The 18,948-nt window shown below is 45.4% G+C and overlaps 2 protein-coding genes across 2 annotated transcripts; both read left to right on the plus strand.

Moving 5' to 3' along the window:
• Positions 1 to 6,786: 6,786 nt before the first annotated feature.
• sfrp2 (secreted frizzled-related protein 2) lies at positions 6,787 to 10,512 on the plus strand. The gene is made up of 3 exons (XM_040187177.2): positions 6,787 to 8,308; positions 8,470 to 8,550; positions 8,858 to 10,512. The coding sequence occupies exons 1-3, from the start codon at positions 7,681 to 7,683 to the stop codon at positions 9,160 to 9,162; spliced, it is 1,014 nt and encodes a 337-aa protein (XP_040043111.2). The 5' UTR covers positions 6,787 to 7,680; the 3' UTR covers positions 9,163 to 10,512.
• Positions 10,513 to 10,656: 144 nt separating this feature from the next.
• tnip2 (TNFAIP3 interacting protein 2) lies at positions 10,657 to 15,717 on the plus strand. The gene is made up of 6 exons (XM_040187176.2): positions 10,657 to 13,108; positions 13,357 to 13,662; positions 13,763 to 13,852; positions 13,973 to 14,236; positions 14,365 to 14,481; positions 14,577 to 15,717. Exons 1-6 carry the CDS (start codon positions 12,785 to 12,787, stop codon positions 14,904 to 14,906), a joined length of 1,431 nt encoding a protein of 476 aa, XP_040043110.2. The 5' UTR covers positions 10,657 to 12,784; the 3' UTR covers positions 14,907 to 15,717.
• The last annotated feature ends 3,231 nt before the right edge of the window (positions 15,718 to 18,948 follow it).

Below are 18,948 nucleotides of genomic sequence, written 5' to 3' on the forward strand. Positions count from 1 at the left end.
GGGGCCCCATCTGGGAACAGAATGTCAAGGCCGGTCCGAGAGTGGAGATTTATGCCCCAACCTCAGGTTCAAAAGGCTGCGTCAGTATGTGAGATGGCAATGACGGGAAACGCCGTCCTCGGGACACCGAGAGGGGGGAAGGGATCAAGCACATTCAGGGTCGAGTCTTTCCAACCTTCTTCCTTCCGCTGCGAGTCCCTCATTGCACGTAGATTAACTTCAACGCAGCGCTTTGGGTCTTTTGTCTTCGCCCTGTTGCACAAAGGAGAGCTAATGTTTAAAAAGAAAAAAGAGATTTTTCTAAATGAAACAGTATGATTTAAGCACAGCCAGGCTGAAACTGGATAATCAACACTACCATCCTCCACCCGGAGTAAACACAGGTGGTGAGTAGCATGAGTTCATCCGCTGACCAGTGAAATCCTTCTCCGTTAGTTCAGGGTAACAACAATCTGAGGCCCCGGCAGTTTCTTTTTTCTTTGATGGGCCTATTAGAGCCTCGGCAGCATGGGGAGGCTGGGAGGGAAAGGTATTAAATAATTGGGGCCATAGAGACAGATGTGTGTGTGTGTGTGTGTGTGTGTGTGTGTGTGTGTGTGTGTGTGTGCGTGTGTGCGTGGCAGGTTTCCAGGCCTATGGAAGTGCTCGTGTTGAGTGTGCACGGTGTTCCATGTGGAGCTCATTTCGTTCATTCTGAGGGTGTGTGAGCGCAGAAGCACAAAGCATGCGTTCTATTGGACTGTGTAGTTTACTAGAATGCGCAGAGACTGTGCAAAAACAGAGTGAGACAAACCGTAGAGCTGAACAGAGGTTTTAGGACAAATAACTTACTTTAACTTACATTTTATCATCTTTTATATCAGTTTAGTTTAATTTCAGTAAATTCCCAACATGATGTCTGTAATTTGTGCAGAAGACTGAATCACTGTTGTCTGACAGCCAGTATTACTTCATAAGATCATCATTTTTGCTATAAGGTTTTTCATTTACATAATGATACTTTAGGAGTGGGAGTGAGCAACATTAGCAGTTCATATTTTAGCCTAAACTGCTAATTTTAGCAGCTGCTCTGGTAATGCAATTTTTCCGGGTTCCTTTTCTGTTTCAGCTGCTTCCGGCTGTCTTCGCCTTTTTTCTGGACAGTTAGGGAAGCTATCATGAACCAACAGGACCGGATCATCGGACCCCCAAACAACTATTCAATGGTCAGACATTTTCGCACCTCATGCTGCTCAGCAACCGAAACCTGAAGGCGACTAAATCTTTTCATGCTTTTTGTGCAGGAAGAAAAACAATAATTTCTTGCATTGCCGTCGCATCATCTTGACACTGACAGAGTTTGTCACTTCTTGCTCCCCATTTTCGAAGCAGAGTAAATGTTATTTTCAAGCTTGCATACACTGGATGAGTCATCTGATTGGACGTGCGTAACTCCTGGCAGTGTGAGACGTTGTTATTCAACCAGGACTGTCGAGATAAGATTTGCAAAGATTTAATTAAGCCACAAAAGATTAGCGCGGACGTGTTTACGTTCTGGTCGCGTGCCTTGTGGTGCGGCGACGATGCTCTCAAACGCTTTCCCAGCGCTTCTGTTTCATCCCCGGGTGATAAATTGAAGCAGATTACAGCAGGAGCCCTCTGGAAGAGGTCGTTTGGAAAAGCCCAGCGCGTTAACGTGAGGCCGCTTTTTTTAAGTGTTGCACCTCCCCAAAGAGTTCAGGATGACTCCGGGTCTAATCCTCTTCCTCTCAGCAGGACGGCGGGTTTAATGCCCACATGCCTCCGGCTTGTTCCATCTGCCAGCGGACAGAATCACACACACACACACACACACGCACACGTTAGTGATGCTACTGTCAGACTAACACGAGTCCACTGAGGAATCATAAAGGCCTTGGTGGTTCCCCTCTGACTGCATTTGGGGTGTTTCACTCATATCTGCTTATGGAAGCAACAGGGAAGCAGTGATTTGTGGGTCCATTGGACAAATGAAAATGTCTGGTCGGCACTGTTAGAAAAGCACAAGCCTCTCTGGAGGAGAAAATGTCTCTTTTTTGGAAAAAAGCTAGAACATAAAGTCGATGGAAGGGTGGAAATGTGAAACAATGATATACGGTATTGTCTGAGGCTGATTAGGTTCATAGTACAGCTTTTTGAGTCGAGCTCCGTAGTAGTAATAAAAATAATAATGTTGTCTTGTTTCATTTGGGGCATTTTAGAAGAAAAGACAGTGAAAACAGTTTGTCACATTAAAGTTATCACCTTTAGAACGTACAGAGAAAATCCACGCTTTCACAAAAGTTGTGACTTTCGCGATGAGCTGTTCACTCTTCGTCGCTCACATTCACGTTTACACGAGGCCTCGTGAATAACAAACATCAACAGCGGACTTTGCTAATGACAAATGGAAGCAGCTTATTTAGGCTAAGTGGCTTTTGCCAGAGAAATATTTCTAAAAGTAACAGTTTCCGGACATTTTCCGGGCTCTGACTTGTTGCCGATGGTGTAGTTATTTGCCGTTTACATGAATCAAAAGACGTTATCAGTGTCAGAGAAGATAAATCCTAACTTTTGAGATTTGTTTTCTGTGCTGCATTGGTTTTCCGTATGAAGATACATACACATCGTCCCATTCTTGAAACCAACGAGTCAAACATGTCGTCACAGTCCATCGTGGATGTTTTGAAGTCGTCGTTCAGAAGTTTGGGCCGAACTTTTATAAAGTTTCTTTTCAGGTCAGTTATGCCTCCAAACAAAATGTGTCCTTGTGACGGTGTCACAACGGTGAATGAATGGCAAACCTTTATTTACACTGGAGCCCGTGTCTGGTATTCCGGGGGTCACTGGGGGTCACTCGCTAGCCCGCTGCCACGGCCGCTAAAATTAAGAGGGGTAGTTTTTCCCTTTAGTTTGTTCTCCCCCCCCCCGAATTCCTCTGATGAAGGATTGTGAGATTATATTTCACTACATAAACTGTCAAAAGGCAAATGATCCATGGCTTCTGCCGCAGTGGCAATTTGTTCTTGTCACGGAGAACTTGTCTTTGCAGGAGGGAAATTAATTTGGAAACTTTGAACGTGTTTAAAGATCAAATTGTTCGTCTTTCTTGTTTTTCCAATAAAAATGTAATGCAAATTATTGTTTATTTGATCTTAAATTAGATAAATCGTGACTACGTTAAGAAGTACATGTTAGTAAACCAAGTCAAACTCAAGGTAACAGGAATCTGGAACATTTATTGCCAAAATATTTTAAACATACAAGGAATTTGACACATTACGACTCCATCAGATTCTGCAAAAACAGCGTAATCTTACATTTTAAATCAATTAATTCTATTCGCGCTACATCCTTCATATCAATATTAGCATGTAAAAGGTTTACAACATTCTGGTATATTTAAAAAGGAAACAAAGAACTGAACTTCAGAACGTAACGTAATCCATTCCACGGCTATGTCGTCTCTGCCCTCGAATATTAGATAAAATCGGCTGTAACATATCAAATGTTAAACATCGCGGCTAAAACCTGGCAAGTCGTCATTATGCGTGTTGCTTCAGGGTAACAGGTCATTCATCACAAGCAATGACACATTTTACAATCAATCCAAACATGACTCACAGGGTTGGTGACGACTTTGTTTCTGTGTTGCATTTATTCAGGAACTTCGACTTCAACGGGTTTCATTCTTACGTCTGAAGAGTAGAAGTAAAAGTACTTACTGTCATCCCTCTCGCTGTGGAATTTTAATTATGAGAGTTACAAATAAAGTTAGCAAGGGAGAACTTAACTTGAAAGCTCCGTGTAAGAGCAGGAAAGTCCCCTCGCAGAAGACGCGCGTACAGTTCAAACCGTCCTCTGGTTTTCAGTCAGCATTCGTCTACTCATCGGCTGGAGGAACGGCCGCCATCTCCTTTGGGCGGCATGCGCGACGGGGTCGAGAGGGAAGGCCTCAGCTAGGGGGGGTCATTCAGAAAACACTTGGGTGACGGCGGAGCTGCTCGTGCTTTTGGTCAGAGTTGTAAAAAATGTCCCCCGGGAGCCCTTCACAGTGTGAGTCTTCCAGCTTCGGTTTCGGTCAGGGGTCACGGAGCAGGGCCCGACAGACGGATCGGCTTGTCACACTGATCCACAGACGTCCTCTAAAAAAGCCTTCCTGGGCCCACTGCTGCGTTTTTTTATGACGCAAACACACGGCCGTTGGACCTTTTGCAACTCCAATCTGGACATTTCAGAAACACGGAGCTTTTGTCCGTGCCGTTTGGCTGCAACATCAAGAGCCGATGGAATAATCACTGCGTTGATCTGCATTCTTCTCAACGTTTGCATCAGGGGATTGATACCAATCTCTCCCACAGCTCGCCGGGCACATTCCACAAACGCGTCCCCCGGCCACGTAGGGCGCCTGCATCTCCGGCATACGCGCGGTTATCCCAACGTCTGCGCGTCCCAACAGCTGCTCCGAGAGCCCACGCTGAGGCAATTAGAGCCGTACAATAGAAACATCCATTACGCCAAGCGGGCACAATCCATACGTCTGTGGAGCCGCAATGAGATTAATTCCTCTCGGATGGGGCGCATTCTTTCCCAGATGTCAACGTAGGAATGAGTGATTGAAGTTAACAAGCTCATTAGTGCACTTCCAGACAATGTTCGGGGGCCGTATGCTTGATTACTTGGCAGTCGGGGTGCCGTGGAAGATGAAGACTAGCGGTTCTGAAAGTGAGGGCCTTTTTTCCTATAGGCTGTCTTTTAAAGGACAGACTTTTTAATGTCCCTCAGCCCAAAGTCCATTTATTCATGAACTCAAGACTTGTATCTTCAATAATGTAGTTTCCTTTTTAAAGATGCTTATGTCATTTCCATGAACTTGCTGGACAATAAAGTTTATAGTCAACATCAATCAAATAGGATTAAATAGCGCATTTTGTGGGGACTTTTCTCATCGGTGGATCAATGCGCGTGCGGCCGCGGGACGTTGTGTGCGGAATGATTAAAGTAAACATGCCACATTGTGGTTTTTAATAGTTTTTCTTCCAGAATGTAAGTCAACCGTACGACGCGGGGCAATAAGCTCCAGACAGACAAAACCCAGTTTGGGATTTATTGACAGTGAGCAAAATACAGACTGTTTTAATCTGTTGTTTTGAGAAGTCATTTTTTCCAAATCACAAGATCCCGTGTGGCGCTGGGACGATGGGGAATCTGCATCGAAACCCCCGATGATGCTCCTTGATGCTCCACAAACTCAACTGTGAGTCTTGACACATTGATTCCTCCAAACATTCCCACCGGGCCTTTGGCTTCCTTTTGCACCCAAACGTCCTGTGATTCGATTCCTCGTGAAGGAAAAGAGTGAAGTGCGAGTGGTGATGGGAGGGAAAGACAAAGACCGAACAGATGGACCACAAGGCCAGACAAGCTGTGTCTCATTTTCACACAGAGAAGTAATGAAAACCTGCTGGCTGACTCTAAGCACAGGCCTGGGATCAGCTTACCTCCATCCCGGGACCCTGACTGGCTGTGAGACCGTATCGTTGGTGGAGACTGGATGTCATCCGTGTTTGGAGACATATTGCGAGGCTTCTCATTTGTAGTCTTTGTGTCTTGTGATCATGGAAGACGAGCTGCGGCATCCAGAGGACGCGTCACTCCCGCTGCTTCACCACCAGGTGTTTTGTATTTACATAATGCCTCCACGCGTCTCCCCTGAGACCCGAGAATGCGGCTGATCACATTCAGCCGCCCGAGAAAGGTTAGCATGTGACCTGCCAGAGCACAGTTTAGCCAGCTGACCGGCTGCTCGGCCAAAGGGGGGGGTCCAGTCGCAGGTCATTAGGGGGCTCCAGCCCTTAAATGGCCGTATAACTGTTTCTTCCAGAGACTGGAATAGAATGAAGCCACTTTGAAGGAAAGGGGATAAGAGGGGGGGGGGGAGAGTTGCCCTGTAAAAACATGTTAAACCTCCGACACAGACTGAATAAACAAGTGCGGACCGTTCAGACCCTCTCGTTCATTCGATTCGATCTGTTGACACGGCGGAACGAATGATGGTCCACGTTAACTTTTCAACTCTAGATCATTCTGTCCCAGAGGATAATAAAACATTTTTTTTGTAAACGCTTTAAGGTGTTTTGGCATCAAACAATCCTTCAAACACGGATCCGTCACTCGACCTGCACCTTCCTGGATCATATTTCAAGTCCTGCCGGTACCTGAAGCAACACAACCCCCCACCAACGCTGCCCCTTGCACTCGCTCCGAAAGGCCAGCTCGGATAAGCTCGGATGCCATTTTCTCTTTAGAAGAAGTTATAACCTGTAGTTTTCAAAATACCACTGGGTTGTAAAAGACGTCCCACGTGGTGATGACTTCAGCCACTATTGAGGTTCGCTCTCGTTTTCCTAGTTTTAAATCCAGCCAGACGCCCAAATATGCTGTTTGCCGCAGCAAAACGCAAGATTAGGTGCTGACAGACACACTCACTCACACTTGGGCGCAGCAAATTGCGTGATTCTCCTGGTGAAGGTAATTAATCAAAGTCATTCTGAAAGCCCATCAGTCGCCAGGTACAACGTGGACTCTTACTGGTGCAGTTCTGCTCTCCTGTACAGAAACCTCCCGGTTTCTGGGTGCGAGCAAGGTGTGTTTATGTTGAATGTCAACCAACAATAAGGGGGATTTATCATGAAATGACACTTCAGGGTCCTTTGTTAAGGAGTCAGGAAGCACTTAGCTACATTAACAGCCCTTGAAAAGGGCTCCAGTGTAAAAAAAAAAAAAAAAAAGAAGTAGGGCCACTTTTCAAAAAGGATTGTCTTTGTTCAGTTCTGGCACACATTGAGCCATAAACCCTAATCACAGGTTTGATTCAGAGAAAATGATTGTTTTATTTTATTCGAATACTTCACGGACTACTTAAAACAAGTGACTCGTAACCTTTGTGAATGACTGAACCAACAGCGGAGAGACGCGTGAGGCTACTAACAGAAAAGATTTAGAATTGAAAAAGGCATTACCCCTGGAAAATGTCTCAAAAAGACATCTCTCTCTCTCTCTCTCTCTCTCTAGACATCTTACTATCAGAAAACATATGGGAAATTAGCTTTTTGTAATTTGGGTGATCCTCAAGCCTGAGAAGAAGCACGCGGCTGTCTGCGGACCACAGTGGTCCTGAGAGTGGGCAAAGGAGCTGCAGATTTGGTTTCACCCCTGGGTGTGTGCTGAGTGGAGGTCTGCTTCTCACACCAGGGCAAACAATATATATATATCACCAAGTGGAACCTGCAGACCTGCAGCAGCAGATTTCCCCTCTGAACCCCCTAATGATGGAAAAACGAACGCTCCAGTGCGCTAAATGCCCCTACTGACAACAGCTCACAACTATGTCCATGCTAAAAACAACAAGTGGAGGGATCCCTCGGGATGAATGCCTGTTGATTGAGCGTAATGATGAAAACCGGTCACACACGTTTTGTTGTGTTTTCCATAAGATGTAATGAAGGGGGGGGGGGGACTCTAAAAGTCTACGAGCTATAGTTAGAAATCAAAAATACCAGCGAGCCCCAGAGGAGCAGTATGTTGGACTTGAGCATTAATCTACGCCTTCGCCTGATGTGAGGAAACCAAGTGCTGAATGGGAACGGTCTTTTACGCACGGCGTGCAGACTCCTCCCAGACATGCCTGGAAGAAAAACGTCATGTCACAGTTGCTGCTGGCCACTGTCAGAGACTCCATCCACGCCGGCGTACGCTCCGCGACCCCGATTCAAGCGTTTGCATCAGAGAGGTTTTTACGCGCACGCGATGAGGGTCTTTATTTCGACAGTGGCCGTGTTGTGCGTCATGGCAATACCCTGCACGGAGGCTATCCACGGATTGTACAATTTCGGACAGCATGACTTACTGTACAAAAAGAACAACTGCAAACCGATCCCCGCCAATCTGCTCCTGTGCAACGATATCGAGTACACGGAGATGCACCTCCCGAACCTGCTCGGGCACGAAACCATGAACGAAGTCCTGCAGCAAGCCTCGTCGTGGATCCCGCTGGTGCAGAAGCAGTGCCACCCCGACACAAGGAAATTCCTCTGCTCCCTCTTCGCGCCCGTCTGCCTGGACGATTTGGACGAGCCGATACAGCCGTGCCGGTCTCTGTGCGAGAGCGTCCGGAACGGCTGCGCGCCCGTCATGTCCGCGTTCGGCTTCCCTTGGCCGAAGATGTTGGAGTGCGACCGTTTCCCACTCGACAACGACCTGTGCATCCCGCCTGCAGGCATCGAGAACTTTGTGGCAGTAACAAAAGAGGGTACGTTTGTTTAGGTGTTTAGTATTGTGCACAAACGCCTATTTAAGACCGTGGTGCGTAATTCGCTTATTTGTTCCATTTACCTTCCATCCACCGGTTCAACTTATTTAGTTAATTACCGGTTGAGATATTATGTTCAGCTGATCTAACTTGTCTTTTAGTTCCCAGGGTGTGTGATGCCTGCAAGGAAACGGATGAAAATGACAATGAAATTGTTGACAACCTGTGTAAGAATGACTTTGGTAAGTCCAGCCACTTATTTTGTGTTTGTTCAAGGGGGGGGCTTAGGGGCCTCCAGAGAGGGGGGGTTTCAGCAAAATATTAATGTCGAATGAGTTTAACTAAAAAGTGCAAAGGAACATGAGTGTTGGGTCCAGGATTTCCCTTCTCACGTCTTGTCTCACCCCATAGCACGCATTTCATCACTAAACCACAGACAGGCCTTCTCATGTGACTTCATTTTGACATGTCAAAAAAAGAAAAGAGATTTCCACGCAGATCATCAGAAAACAAAACCAATTATGTTCTCTCTTGCCTGCATGCGTCCAGCCCTGAAGATCAAAGTGAAAGAGATCTCCTACATCAACGGGGACACCAAGATAGTGCCCGAGAACAAGAGCAAGACCATCTACAAGCTGAACGGCGTGACGGAGCGCGACCTGAGGAAGACGGCGCTGTGGCTGAAGGACGGCCTGCAGTGCATCTGCGAGGAGATGAACGACATCCACGCCGCCTACCTGGTCATGGGCCAGAAGATGGACGGCCACCTGGTCATCACCTCGCTGAAGCGCTGGCAGAAGGGACAGCGAGAGTTCAAGAGGATTTCCCGCAGCATCCGCAAGCTGCAGTGCTAGGAGGTTAGGGTTGGGGGGGTAGGAGGTGTGGAGGGTTTTTGGGGGGGTCCTGCATGTGCAACTGTTGAAGAAAGAGCTCCTTCCAATGGTCCTTCCTTAAAGGATGTTTATTTGGTCCATTTCCCGAATTAACAGGCACACAAAGCATATATGCTGGTTACAAATAACTCTACAAGTATAAAAGTCCCGTAAATTGCAGTAATATGAGACTGCAACCATTGACTCCCATTCATTTTGCACTTGAGTGAGTCGTGAGCGCCTCCCAGTGGCCAGTATTAAAATGGCGTGTCTTCTTCTGGGGAGCTGTCGTTGCTGCTCCCCTCATTATTTGCACTGTACATGCTTTGCAACTGTCATCCAAGGTTGTTAAAAATAGAACTACGTTGTTGGAGTGAAAACTAGAGTTTTTTTTTAGTTTTTTTTAAATTCAGGATTCAAACACAAAACAATTGATTGAAAAAAAATTTGGTCAAATCCTTCCCCAGGGGTGATTTAAGATGTTTTCTTTTTCCGCTTTGGTATTACATGGGATTTATTTCTGCTTCTGCATCATCACCCAAAAAAATCACCATCAAACTTTTTATGTTTTTCACGGGTAGTTCCTCAAACAAGGTGAAATCCTCAACAATCATTCAAAACTCCGAAAAGAAACGAGTTGTATCACGAAGGTCAAAGGCCTTGAATGACTCAGCAACTACGAGTTTAAAGTCTTCCTAAATAAAACCATTTTTTTCACATCGTTGCACCTAAATAATGACTGATTCATATTTTGCGGCGCTTGTTAAATGAAGCTGTGATCCCAGTGTGAGTAGTGCAACGTTCAAAGACAAATATAACGTTATTGTTTTTGTATTCCCACCGTTTTCTCAAGTAAAAAATAAGAGATAGCTGGCTATATTCTCTTCCTGTTAAACATTTTAATACTCTTGGTTATCTTTTTGTACTTGAGTAACTCCATACCTTTTTTATCACAATATGAAAGAACCGATATTTTTTCTAATCCAGGTTTTCATATATTGATGTTTGCATCTTTGCCCCGTTATATTTGATGAGTGAGACAAGTTTTTTTTTTTCAGTATTATTGGAGGATGAATATTTGAGTTTTGATTGGCAGAGTTGATTTGACGAGCAGTAACTTGTTAGGCACATATTAAAAAAAAGGGGCCCTGCATGCGTGTGTGTGCAATGTAAAAAGTGTTTTTGAAGGTATTAATGTGTAAATATTAAATACTGACTTTTATTCTGTGTATAGTTACCAGCAACATAACGTTTTGAAAAGACTCATTTAATCCTTGTGTGGAAGGAAATCAATGTACTCACAAATAAATAAAGAATTTAAAGAAAATTAAACATGGCCACATTTTTAATAATGAAAGAAAAACCTAAAATGTATATTATCGCCGAATCACCGCCATCTAGGGGAAGTAATATCTGATCATCGTAATCGGTTATCAAATAGTGTGTTTTGCAACATTCTATTTATGGGTTTTTTTTGTAAATAAAAAACACCATTGACCATACAGATTTATGTAAAGCTTGGCTTGTAATCCTTGTATACATTAAATTACTTATTGAATCTAGCTTTTCTTGCTTGCTTGTATACAAAAATGTTTGTAATTTGATCATGCGTTTTTGAGAAACACATGACTCTCATTGTATGTGGCTTATGCTCAATTGTTTTGGGATACTTGGATTACTTCTTGTATTGTTCCCTTACTGTGGACCTGAAGGAGGCCTGAGGCTTTTAAATACTGCACGTATGTCCTCAAAGTGGAAAACGATCAGAAACATTTATTGTATTTACCCATAAACTTACATTTGAGAATCTGGAAAGAGCAAATAGTGACTTTATTCTTTTGTCAAAGGATCACTTTTGACTATTTTGCATTCATATTTTTGAATCTTCTTTCAGACTAATGGAAAGACATTTAGGTGATTGTTTTCCTACACGTTGTCTATTTCTGACTTCTGTACAATACTTTCAAACACCACACCTACTACCTGAGGATTCTTACAGTGGGAATTGTTTATACATTGTTTTTAGTTTAATTTATAGAACATTTTACTTCTAAAACAATGGTGACAAAGATATGCAATATAATAACTGTCTTTATCCAACAGATATTTGTTCTGTAACGTTATGCAAACTAGCACATATTTTAAAAGATAATGCTAATTTGCATATTCAAATAATGTCAGGAAAACACATAATACAAAAAAAGACACAAATGTCTAATGTGTAAGGAATTAATTGGGGAAGTTCTACCCGAGACGCGCTCTCTGGTTTTACACCTTGATTCATGTGGCTCTGACAGTTGTCACATGAATATTCATGTGACTTGAGTGACTCAACTCTCATGTGACATTGACCCAGAAACACCTGGGACTCTCCACCAGTAGACCTGGTGAGGCCTCTTGGAAGAACGTTTAAGGTATTTATGTGGACACCTGCAGTCTGTAAAGAAATATTGTTCTTTAAAGTAATAATAAAATATTTATAATAAAATAATTTTATTTTTTACATCTGTCATATGTGCTTTATCCAATATTTAAGAAAGCAGAAATATATAACAATGGCACACAGGATTATGAAGGTCCTACAGAGGTCAGTCATAATGTACAAATCAGCCCCTTCAACTGGGTCTGGACTGCAGCAATACAGTTACTCACACCGGTGTATCCGTAACTGCGCAACTCAAGAGTACTTGGAATAAATACTGCGTTATGTGCGTCGCAATGAAGAGAAGCGACCGCAATTGCGATGCCTTCAAAACAGTGGGACAAGTTAACATCTGCAGACTGTGTGGGGAATTTGTTATGACACTCCAAACGTTCTGATGTGACGTTTATGGGGCGGGATGCCAGGAAACCCGGTAAACTACCGTTGGGAAAATGCAGTGCTGTTGAAATAACAAACCATTAGCCAATTTTGTTTTTTAGGGGACTTTGTGTTCAGGTGAATGTGAAGTTATAGTGTGTTGGAAGTGTTTGGGTGTTGGGTAAAATAAGAACGAGTTGTCCTCTTCACGACCGGTTTATGTGACACAATACGCCAAAACAAACCAAATAATTCAATTTCACATGAACCTTTCATTTTACGCGTCCCCTCGTTCACTGTTGAACGCTTTGGGAAAAATAAACAAAATCTCACCTCTCGCTTCAAGAGCCCAAATTTACGACTGCAGCGAACGCAGCACCGCTACTTTTTTCTTTCCATTAGCCGAACGTTAGCTTAAACATTTTTAGCTGTTCGCGATTTGTGTCTCTTTTGAAAAACGTTTTCCGTCCGTGCCAGCGGGCTATAAAAACCCCATTTGCCTCCCGAATGAAGGTCGACGGTGAATGGTTGCGAGCAGACAGTGGCGGTGGGGGAGAGGGGGGAGTTGTATGTTTGACGAAGCTTCAAAAAGTACGTGGGGAAGTTCCGTGGGAAATCCCCCCCCGAGTGTGCGAGGATATTATTCTGCGCCACAGCACTCGACGCGAATCGACCCTCCTCGGTCCATTCCTCAAGTCGCGTCACCGTAGACGGAGGTGTCAAATGCTGGATTACTAAAAGAAAGAAAAAAAGAAGAAGAAGAAGGAAGACAAAAAAAAAGACAAAACGTCCACGAAGCCCGCGATGGACAACGCCGCCGCCGCCGCCACGACGGAGCCGGATAGCGACGCGACGCTGCGCAGCAGCTGCGGCGCGCTGAACACTTTGTACCACGAGACGCGGCAGGAGGTCGAGCTCCTCAACAGGCAGATCCACGTCAAGGACAACATCATCAGCGACCTGAAGGCCAGGCTGGGGAGGTACGAGAAGATCTACGTGTCCGTGGGGGACAACGAGTCCGTGGTGATCGGGCCGTCCAAGTCGCTGCTGGAGAGCTTGTGTAAAGAGATCTGCAAACTGAAACAGCGGAGGAACGACGTGGAGTTCAGAGCGTCCCGGCAAGCGGAGGTGAAGTGATGTTGTTTTTTTTTGTTGTTTTTTTTGTGGTTGGTGATGGAGCTTCAATTTGGCTGATGGAGGAGTAACAAAACAAAAAAAGTAGAGTGACAGGCCTGTTTTTTCATGGAGCCACAAACCAACAAGCTGCATAACTCGTCAGATCCACATTTTAAAGATGCAATCAACTGGAGGTTCCACGCCAAGCGCCGAAATGTTCGCGCCGTTGACCGTTCCCGCCGTTGTCCCCCCCCTTCCAGGAGATCCAGCGGCTGACCCTGCAGCTGGCGGAGAAGGAGCTGGAGCTGGAGGCCGTCCGGTGCCAGCCGGACCACCAGAAGGACCGCGAGGTCCACCGCCTGCGGGCCGCCCTGGAGGAGAGGGAGCGGGCCGAGGCCACCAGAGCCGTGCTCTGCACGTCCCTGGAGGAGGAGGCCGACCAGCTGCGCGGCCAGCTCGGCGCGACGGTGAAGGTGTGCCAGGAGCTGCTGGCCAGGCTGGAGAAAGACGAGAAGGGGGGAGGAGAAGAAGCAGGGGATGTGGCTCAGCAGCAAAGGTCTAAAGAGGTGTGTGTGTGTGTGTGTGTGTGTGGGGGGACCTTTTTGTTTTTCACGCGGCATTAGTACCTGTGGAGGCCTCCGTTGTAACGTCTCTCTCCTTCCACAGATGACGGAGTCCTCTGACATGAGCGGTGTCAACGTCCGAATCCGTCACCTTGAAGAGGAGAATCAACAGCTAAAGCAGCGAGTGGCATACGTAAGTCTGCACCGACGACAAGTTCACGAGTGCTCGTCGACGGATATAATTGTGATTTCCCCCTGAAAATCTGACCAAATGTGTTCAACTTCCTTCTTGTTTGTTGGTCCTTCTTTTTAGGTCCAAAGTCTGAATTCTCAGTGGCAGAAGTACGACTCCAGCAGGGAGGACTATATCCGAGGTTTATGTCAGAGGCTGAAGGAGACCTCTGGGCCGGGCTTGACGCCTGGACTTGGCTCTGTGAGCAGCGTTCTGCTGCAGCAGGAGATTTCCAGGCTCAATGGCTTACTCGAGGAGAAGATGAGCGAGTGCGTGCGGCAGAGTAGAGAAGTGGAGGAGATGAGGAGGCACAACAAGGAGCGCATCCAGACTCTGCAGCAGCAGGTCCGTGCTATGTCTCGTATATTCTTCTTTTAATCAGTTTTAGACTGGAAGCGGCACTTTAGGCTTCCGGTGTGTTTTGAAAACCTGCAAGAAACATGAAGACTGACTGATTTTATTTCCTCATCTAGGTCCTCATCTACGCAGACGACTTTAAGTCTGAGCGCGCCGACCGAGAGCGAGCGCAGGGCCAGATCCAAGACCTGAAGGAGCAGATCCATCAGTTGAAGCAGCCGCTCCACAAACAGGTGAGACCACAGGCCTCCGGCACCTCGCAGGCGCGTCCCACATCCCGCGCGTTGCCCCGTGCAATTCTCACGCCGTTTTTTTTTTTCTATTTCAGCCCGGGGCGAGCAGAGACGTGGTTCCCATGTGTCGCGTGCACATAGGGCACCGGATCGCCTCCCGCCGACGCAAGGAATCGCCCGAGCATCTGCTGAGGACCGCGCCCGAGCTGCTGCTGCTGCAGCAGCAGCAACAACAACAACAACAACAACAGCAGCCCGCCGCCGCCACCACGCCCGTGGCCGCCGCCGCCACCACCGCACCGAGCCCCGCGTGGAGCGAGCGGCCGGGCCTGTCGGAACTGCAGTGCCCGCGGTGCCTCGCCACGTTCAAGGACACGGACGCGGCAGAGTACCTGAACCATTGCGAAGACTGTGCCAGAATATGAACAGGAGTGACACTTACGCTTACGGGGGTACGCTCGCCGCTCAGCGCTCGATGACACTACGCGGCAGAAAATAACCTGCGTGGAGTTTCCGGTCCGGAGAGACTTGACTACAAATGAAACGACTGACTTGAGGTGTTTGTACTCGGTGGAGCGATAACCGTACCAGCCAAAGTTCCCCTGCTGCAGGAGGGATGAGCGGATGAGGCTTTTCTAGGTCTGCACGGGGGAACAGTGTCTGCTTCTCGCTGTCCTCCTGTGGCAATGCAAGAGATTATTGTGGTGGGAAAAGTGGATGTCAATGCAATATAACAAATATCATATACCTCAATGCGTCAGATTATAAACCTGTTGCACTTTCTTGACTTTTAGCCCAAAACTGAATCGTATGATCATACGATTGTCATGGCGCATAAGCTTTTTTTTTTTTTTTTGGATAATGTGGTGCTATAAGTTGTTTACTTTTGATTGAACTTTACATATTCTGTCCTGTAAATTATACAGTCCTAATAAGAGATTTGAAATATATAACTATTAATATTTATTCATGTTGCATATATATTTGGACAAGGGAGAGCGTTTTAGTGCAATGCTTTGATGTCTTTTCTCCACCAAAGCCATGAAATATTTATTTCCTAGTACGCTTTAAAGGATGAAAAACAACATTGAATATATATATTTTTGTCCATTTCCTTTTTTTGTAACCGTGTACATAAAGATTGGTTCTTAACTGACAATGATATACTTATTTTTGGAGGTGCTGTTACTGTTGAGCTGGCACAACATTTTTGTAATAAAATATTGTTCACACACACTATATCTCATCATTATTTGTACAGCTTTAAGGAGGCCACATTATCGGGTGGTGTATTTTAATTCTTGACAGTCTGCAGCCTCGAGCTGCAACCACAGATCACATCCTAACCACGAAAATGTCCGCTTTACTTCATCTGTGTGTGTGTGTGTGAGTGTGTGTGTGTGTGTGCGTGCACCGTGGAAACCCCCTAACCGAGTGTTGCCTGAATGGACACGCTGTACTGTCACAGCCATAATCCCAGCTGTTGTGCGGCTGTAGCAAACGCCACAGAGCCGGAGCGCGACGGCGGTTGGAGTTACATCCAACGACGGCCTGCGCGGATCAGTTGGTGACCGAAACATGCTGCAGTCAACGGCCTCCGAAAGGCCCATTTTCACACATTCAGGTGATTCAGTTGTCATGGGTTTAGTGTAATAAGCACAGGAAGCTGGACATCCCCTGTTTAAAAGGAAGTAGGCAGAAAACCCTCAGCCACGCCGCCGCCGTGTGCGTGTGTGTGTGTGTGTGTGTGTGTGAGCATAAGACACAATAACATCAGTACTTTGATCAAATAACTACTTTAAAATATTTCAAACAAATTGTTTAAAGAGAAAGCAATACATTCTTCTTAGGGATTGAATGTTGTATTCATGAGAAATTACACGTATTCTTACTCAATTAAAAACCTGTTTTTCCAACATGGCCGTACCAGTGTGAGCTAATGTTGGCGAGCTAGCTAATGCTTCCAGTCGGTTAGTACATCATTTATGGGGCCATGTTGAATGTGGTTGCTATTTGATAAAGTTACGTAGTCTCGCTATATGTAACTACTATATCATTGAATATAATCTCTTTATTTGCTTTTTTACCATGAATGAAATGAGACAATTGATGCTATCCTCTGTGTTAGCATAGCTTAGCACAAAGCCTGCAAAGGTGTGTGTGGGGGGGGGGGGGAGGAATGTCCTTTTTTTTTACAGCTACACGTTAAACACAAATCAATCTAGCACGTTGTCGTAAGGATTAAACAAAAGCAAATTTTACTACATTAGCTTTAGCGGAGAAGGATTTTGTAACATTGGGCCAAGCCAGCTAGCTAACGGAGCCACATATTACCTGTAAAAACCTGTGTAGAATTTTCAATTAAATCTGAAATGACTTAGTGGTCTATGTTATGCCTTTCCACCAAAACCAAGAGGTTATTAGGCTTTATTTAACCAAATGGTGTTGAGGGAAGAACAAATCTAAGCGGTTTGACATTCATCCAAAAGCATCACATGCTCACTTACTCATCAGCACACCAGGGAAAATATTTGTGGTCGAATTAGATTTGAACATTTATTTAATTTACATATTCACACACTCCAATTCATACACCCGCATGAATGGTTCCTGTTCAAACGAGCGACTTTGACGTCTCGTCGTCTACAGCCCTTCTTTCTGCAAGCAGCCCCTAAAAAAGGCCACGAGTTGTCTGCTGGGGATTCTCCCCCCCGCCACACACACCCTCGCATCTATAACAGGGTCTGTACGTGACTGAACTTCCACACTGAAAAAAAAAGTGCCACCCACCAATCTGAGAGTGGAAATAAATAGGTCACAAGTCCCCACCTGAGTGTCTCAGGGAACTTTTCTAAGAAACCGAAGAATTTAGCAAGAAGGAGTCAGGTGACGGCCGAAGATCAGTTCCTGTTGGAAACTAGATTGAAAGCGCCAGGATGTGCCGCTGCGCTTGCTGTATACTTTTAACAAAGAGGGAGAACTTCAGCCTGACACTTATCCAGACAAACGCAGAACGGATAGATATACAGCCTTTAATCTTATGTGTATCCTAAAAGAACGGGAATTTCCCGCCATCACTAGGGAATTCCCAAAAAAAAGCTGGTTTATTATAGAGCGTTGCCGGCTTCAGCCGATCATTTTGATTTAATGGATTTCGGTTGGTATTGCTGTTGGATGGGAAAATATTTTTTTCGAACGTGTTTCAAACAAATAAGTTATGTGGCAGATGTAGTCAGGAACCGACTTGAGGGTGTGTGTGGTTGGGGGGGGGGATTCCCTCTTTGGAAGTTCATGGGATCCTGAAGCGCTGCAGGCGGTCGACAATGAAAAAGCATCAGCACTCTTGAGTTCCAAGCCACGTGGCGGCTGTGATTCCCTCAAACAATCCCATTGGCGCGTCGGCCGTCACCGTCGGACCCCCGAGAGCACCGTTGACTTTCACGGCAAAGGTCACACGATGGAAAAGTCTTTTTGTTTGTAAAAAAAAAAAAAAAACAGAAATCAGAGTTTTATTTAGATCACGGCCCACATTTCTCCCCTCCGACATTTGGCCCGGTGTTTTTGGCTCGTCTAGATTAGCGTAGTTTTGCGGGGCATTTGCCTAAATGCGGTAGATCCAATCTTACATCACTGGTGACTGAGAGCGAGCGCGCCTTGCAAACATGATTCATACCTGGAAGGAATAATGAGTCAGATGGGCGCTCACAAACTCACACCTTTTTGGTCTCCCCTTGAATGAAGTTCATTTACCACATTTCTCTCAATCACCCAGTCTGAGGGAGCGGTAAATCTTTCATTGTGAAATGCCTCGGTCTTAAGAGGTCGTCACTCTTTGACGAGTCGAGGGGAAGCAGTCGGAGGAACATGACTGACACTCACTTCCTCTACACATCCATTTTGGCTCTGGGTTTGAACATACTGTACTTTCACAGCACATTTGAACTTCAGAACTCGTTTGTTTTATCAAGAGCTACTTACTCCGGGTTCGCTTTTAAGTTAAGCAATGGAAATATGTGAATATTCTTCTCGGTTAACCACCTCTAACTGGAAAAAGAAAGTGCAAATTGAAGGCCAAGATTTTGGAAAAGCACTTATAGGTTTTACTTCTCGATGTCCCGTCCAGTTGACAGCACGTATTAAGTCATCTGCATCGAGATAACGTGTGACCTCATTTCACGCTCACTTTTATTCTCAGGGAATGTACTTGATTTCAAAACTACCTTGAATCCAAAAATATGAATTGATTACGACCGTCCCCAAAAACAACACGCATGTGCTGAGTTTTTTTTTTTTTTAAACTTGCAACCTCGTGTAGCTGCAGACATGCAGAGCAGCAAAAAAACAAAGGGTGTAATTCCATTTCATATTCACCGGTCGCATATGGGCATCATCACATGCCGGTGACGTGACCTTGATGGGGATTCTAATCCAGCAAGTGGGAAATAAGATTTGACACAAGACGCATAA

Source organism: Gasterosteus aculeatus, chromosome 9 (assembly GCF_964276395.1).
Source record: "Gasterosteus aculeatus chromosome 9, fGasAcu3.hap1.1, whole genome shotgun sequence".
NCBI classification, from domain to species: Eukaryota; Metazoa; Chordata; class Actinopteri; order Perciformes; family Gasterosteidae; genus Gasterosteus; species Gasterosteus aculeatus.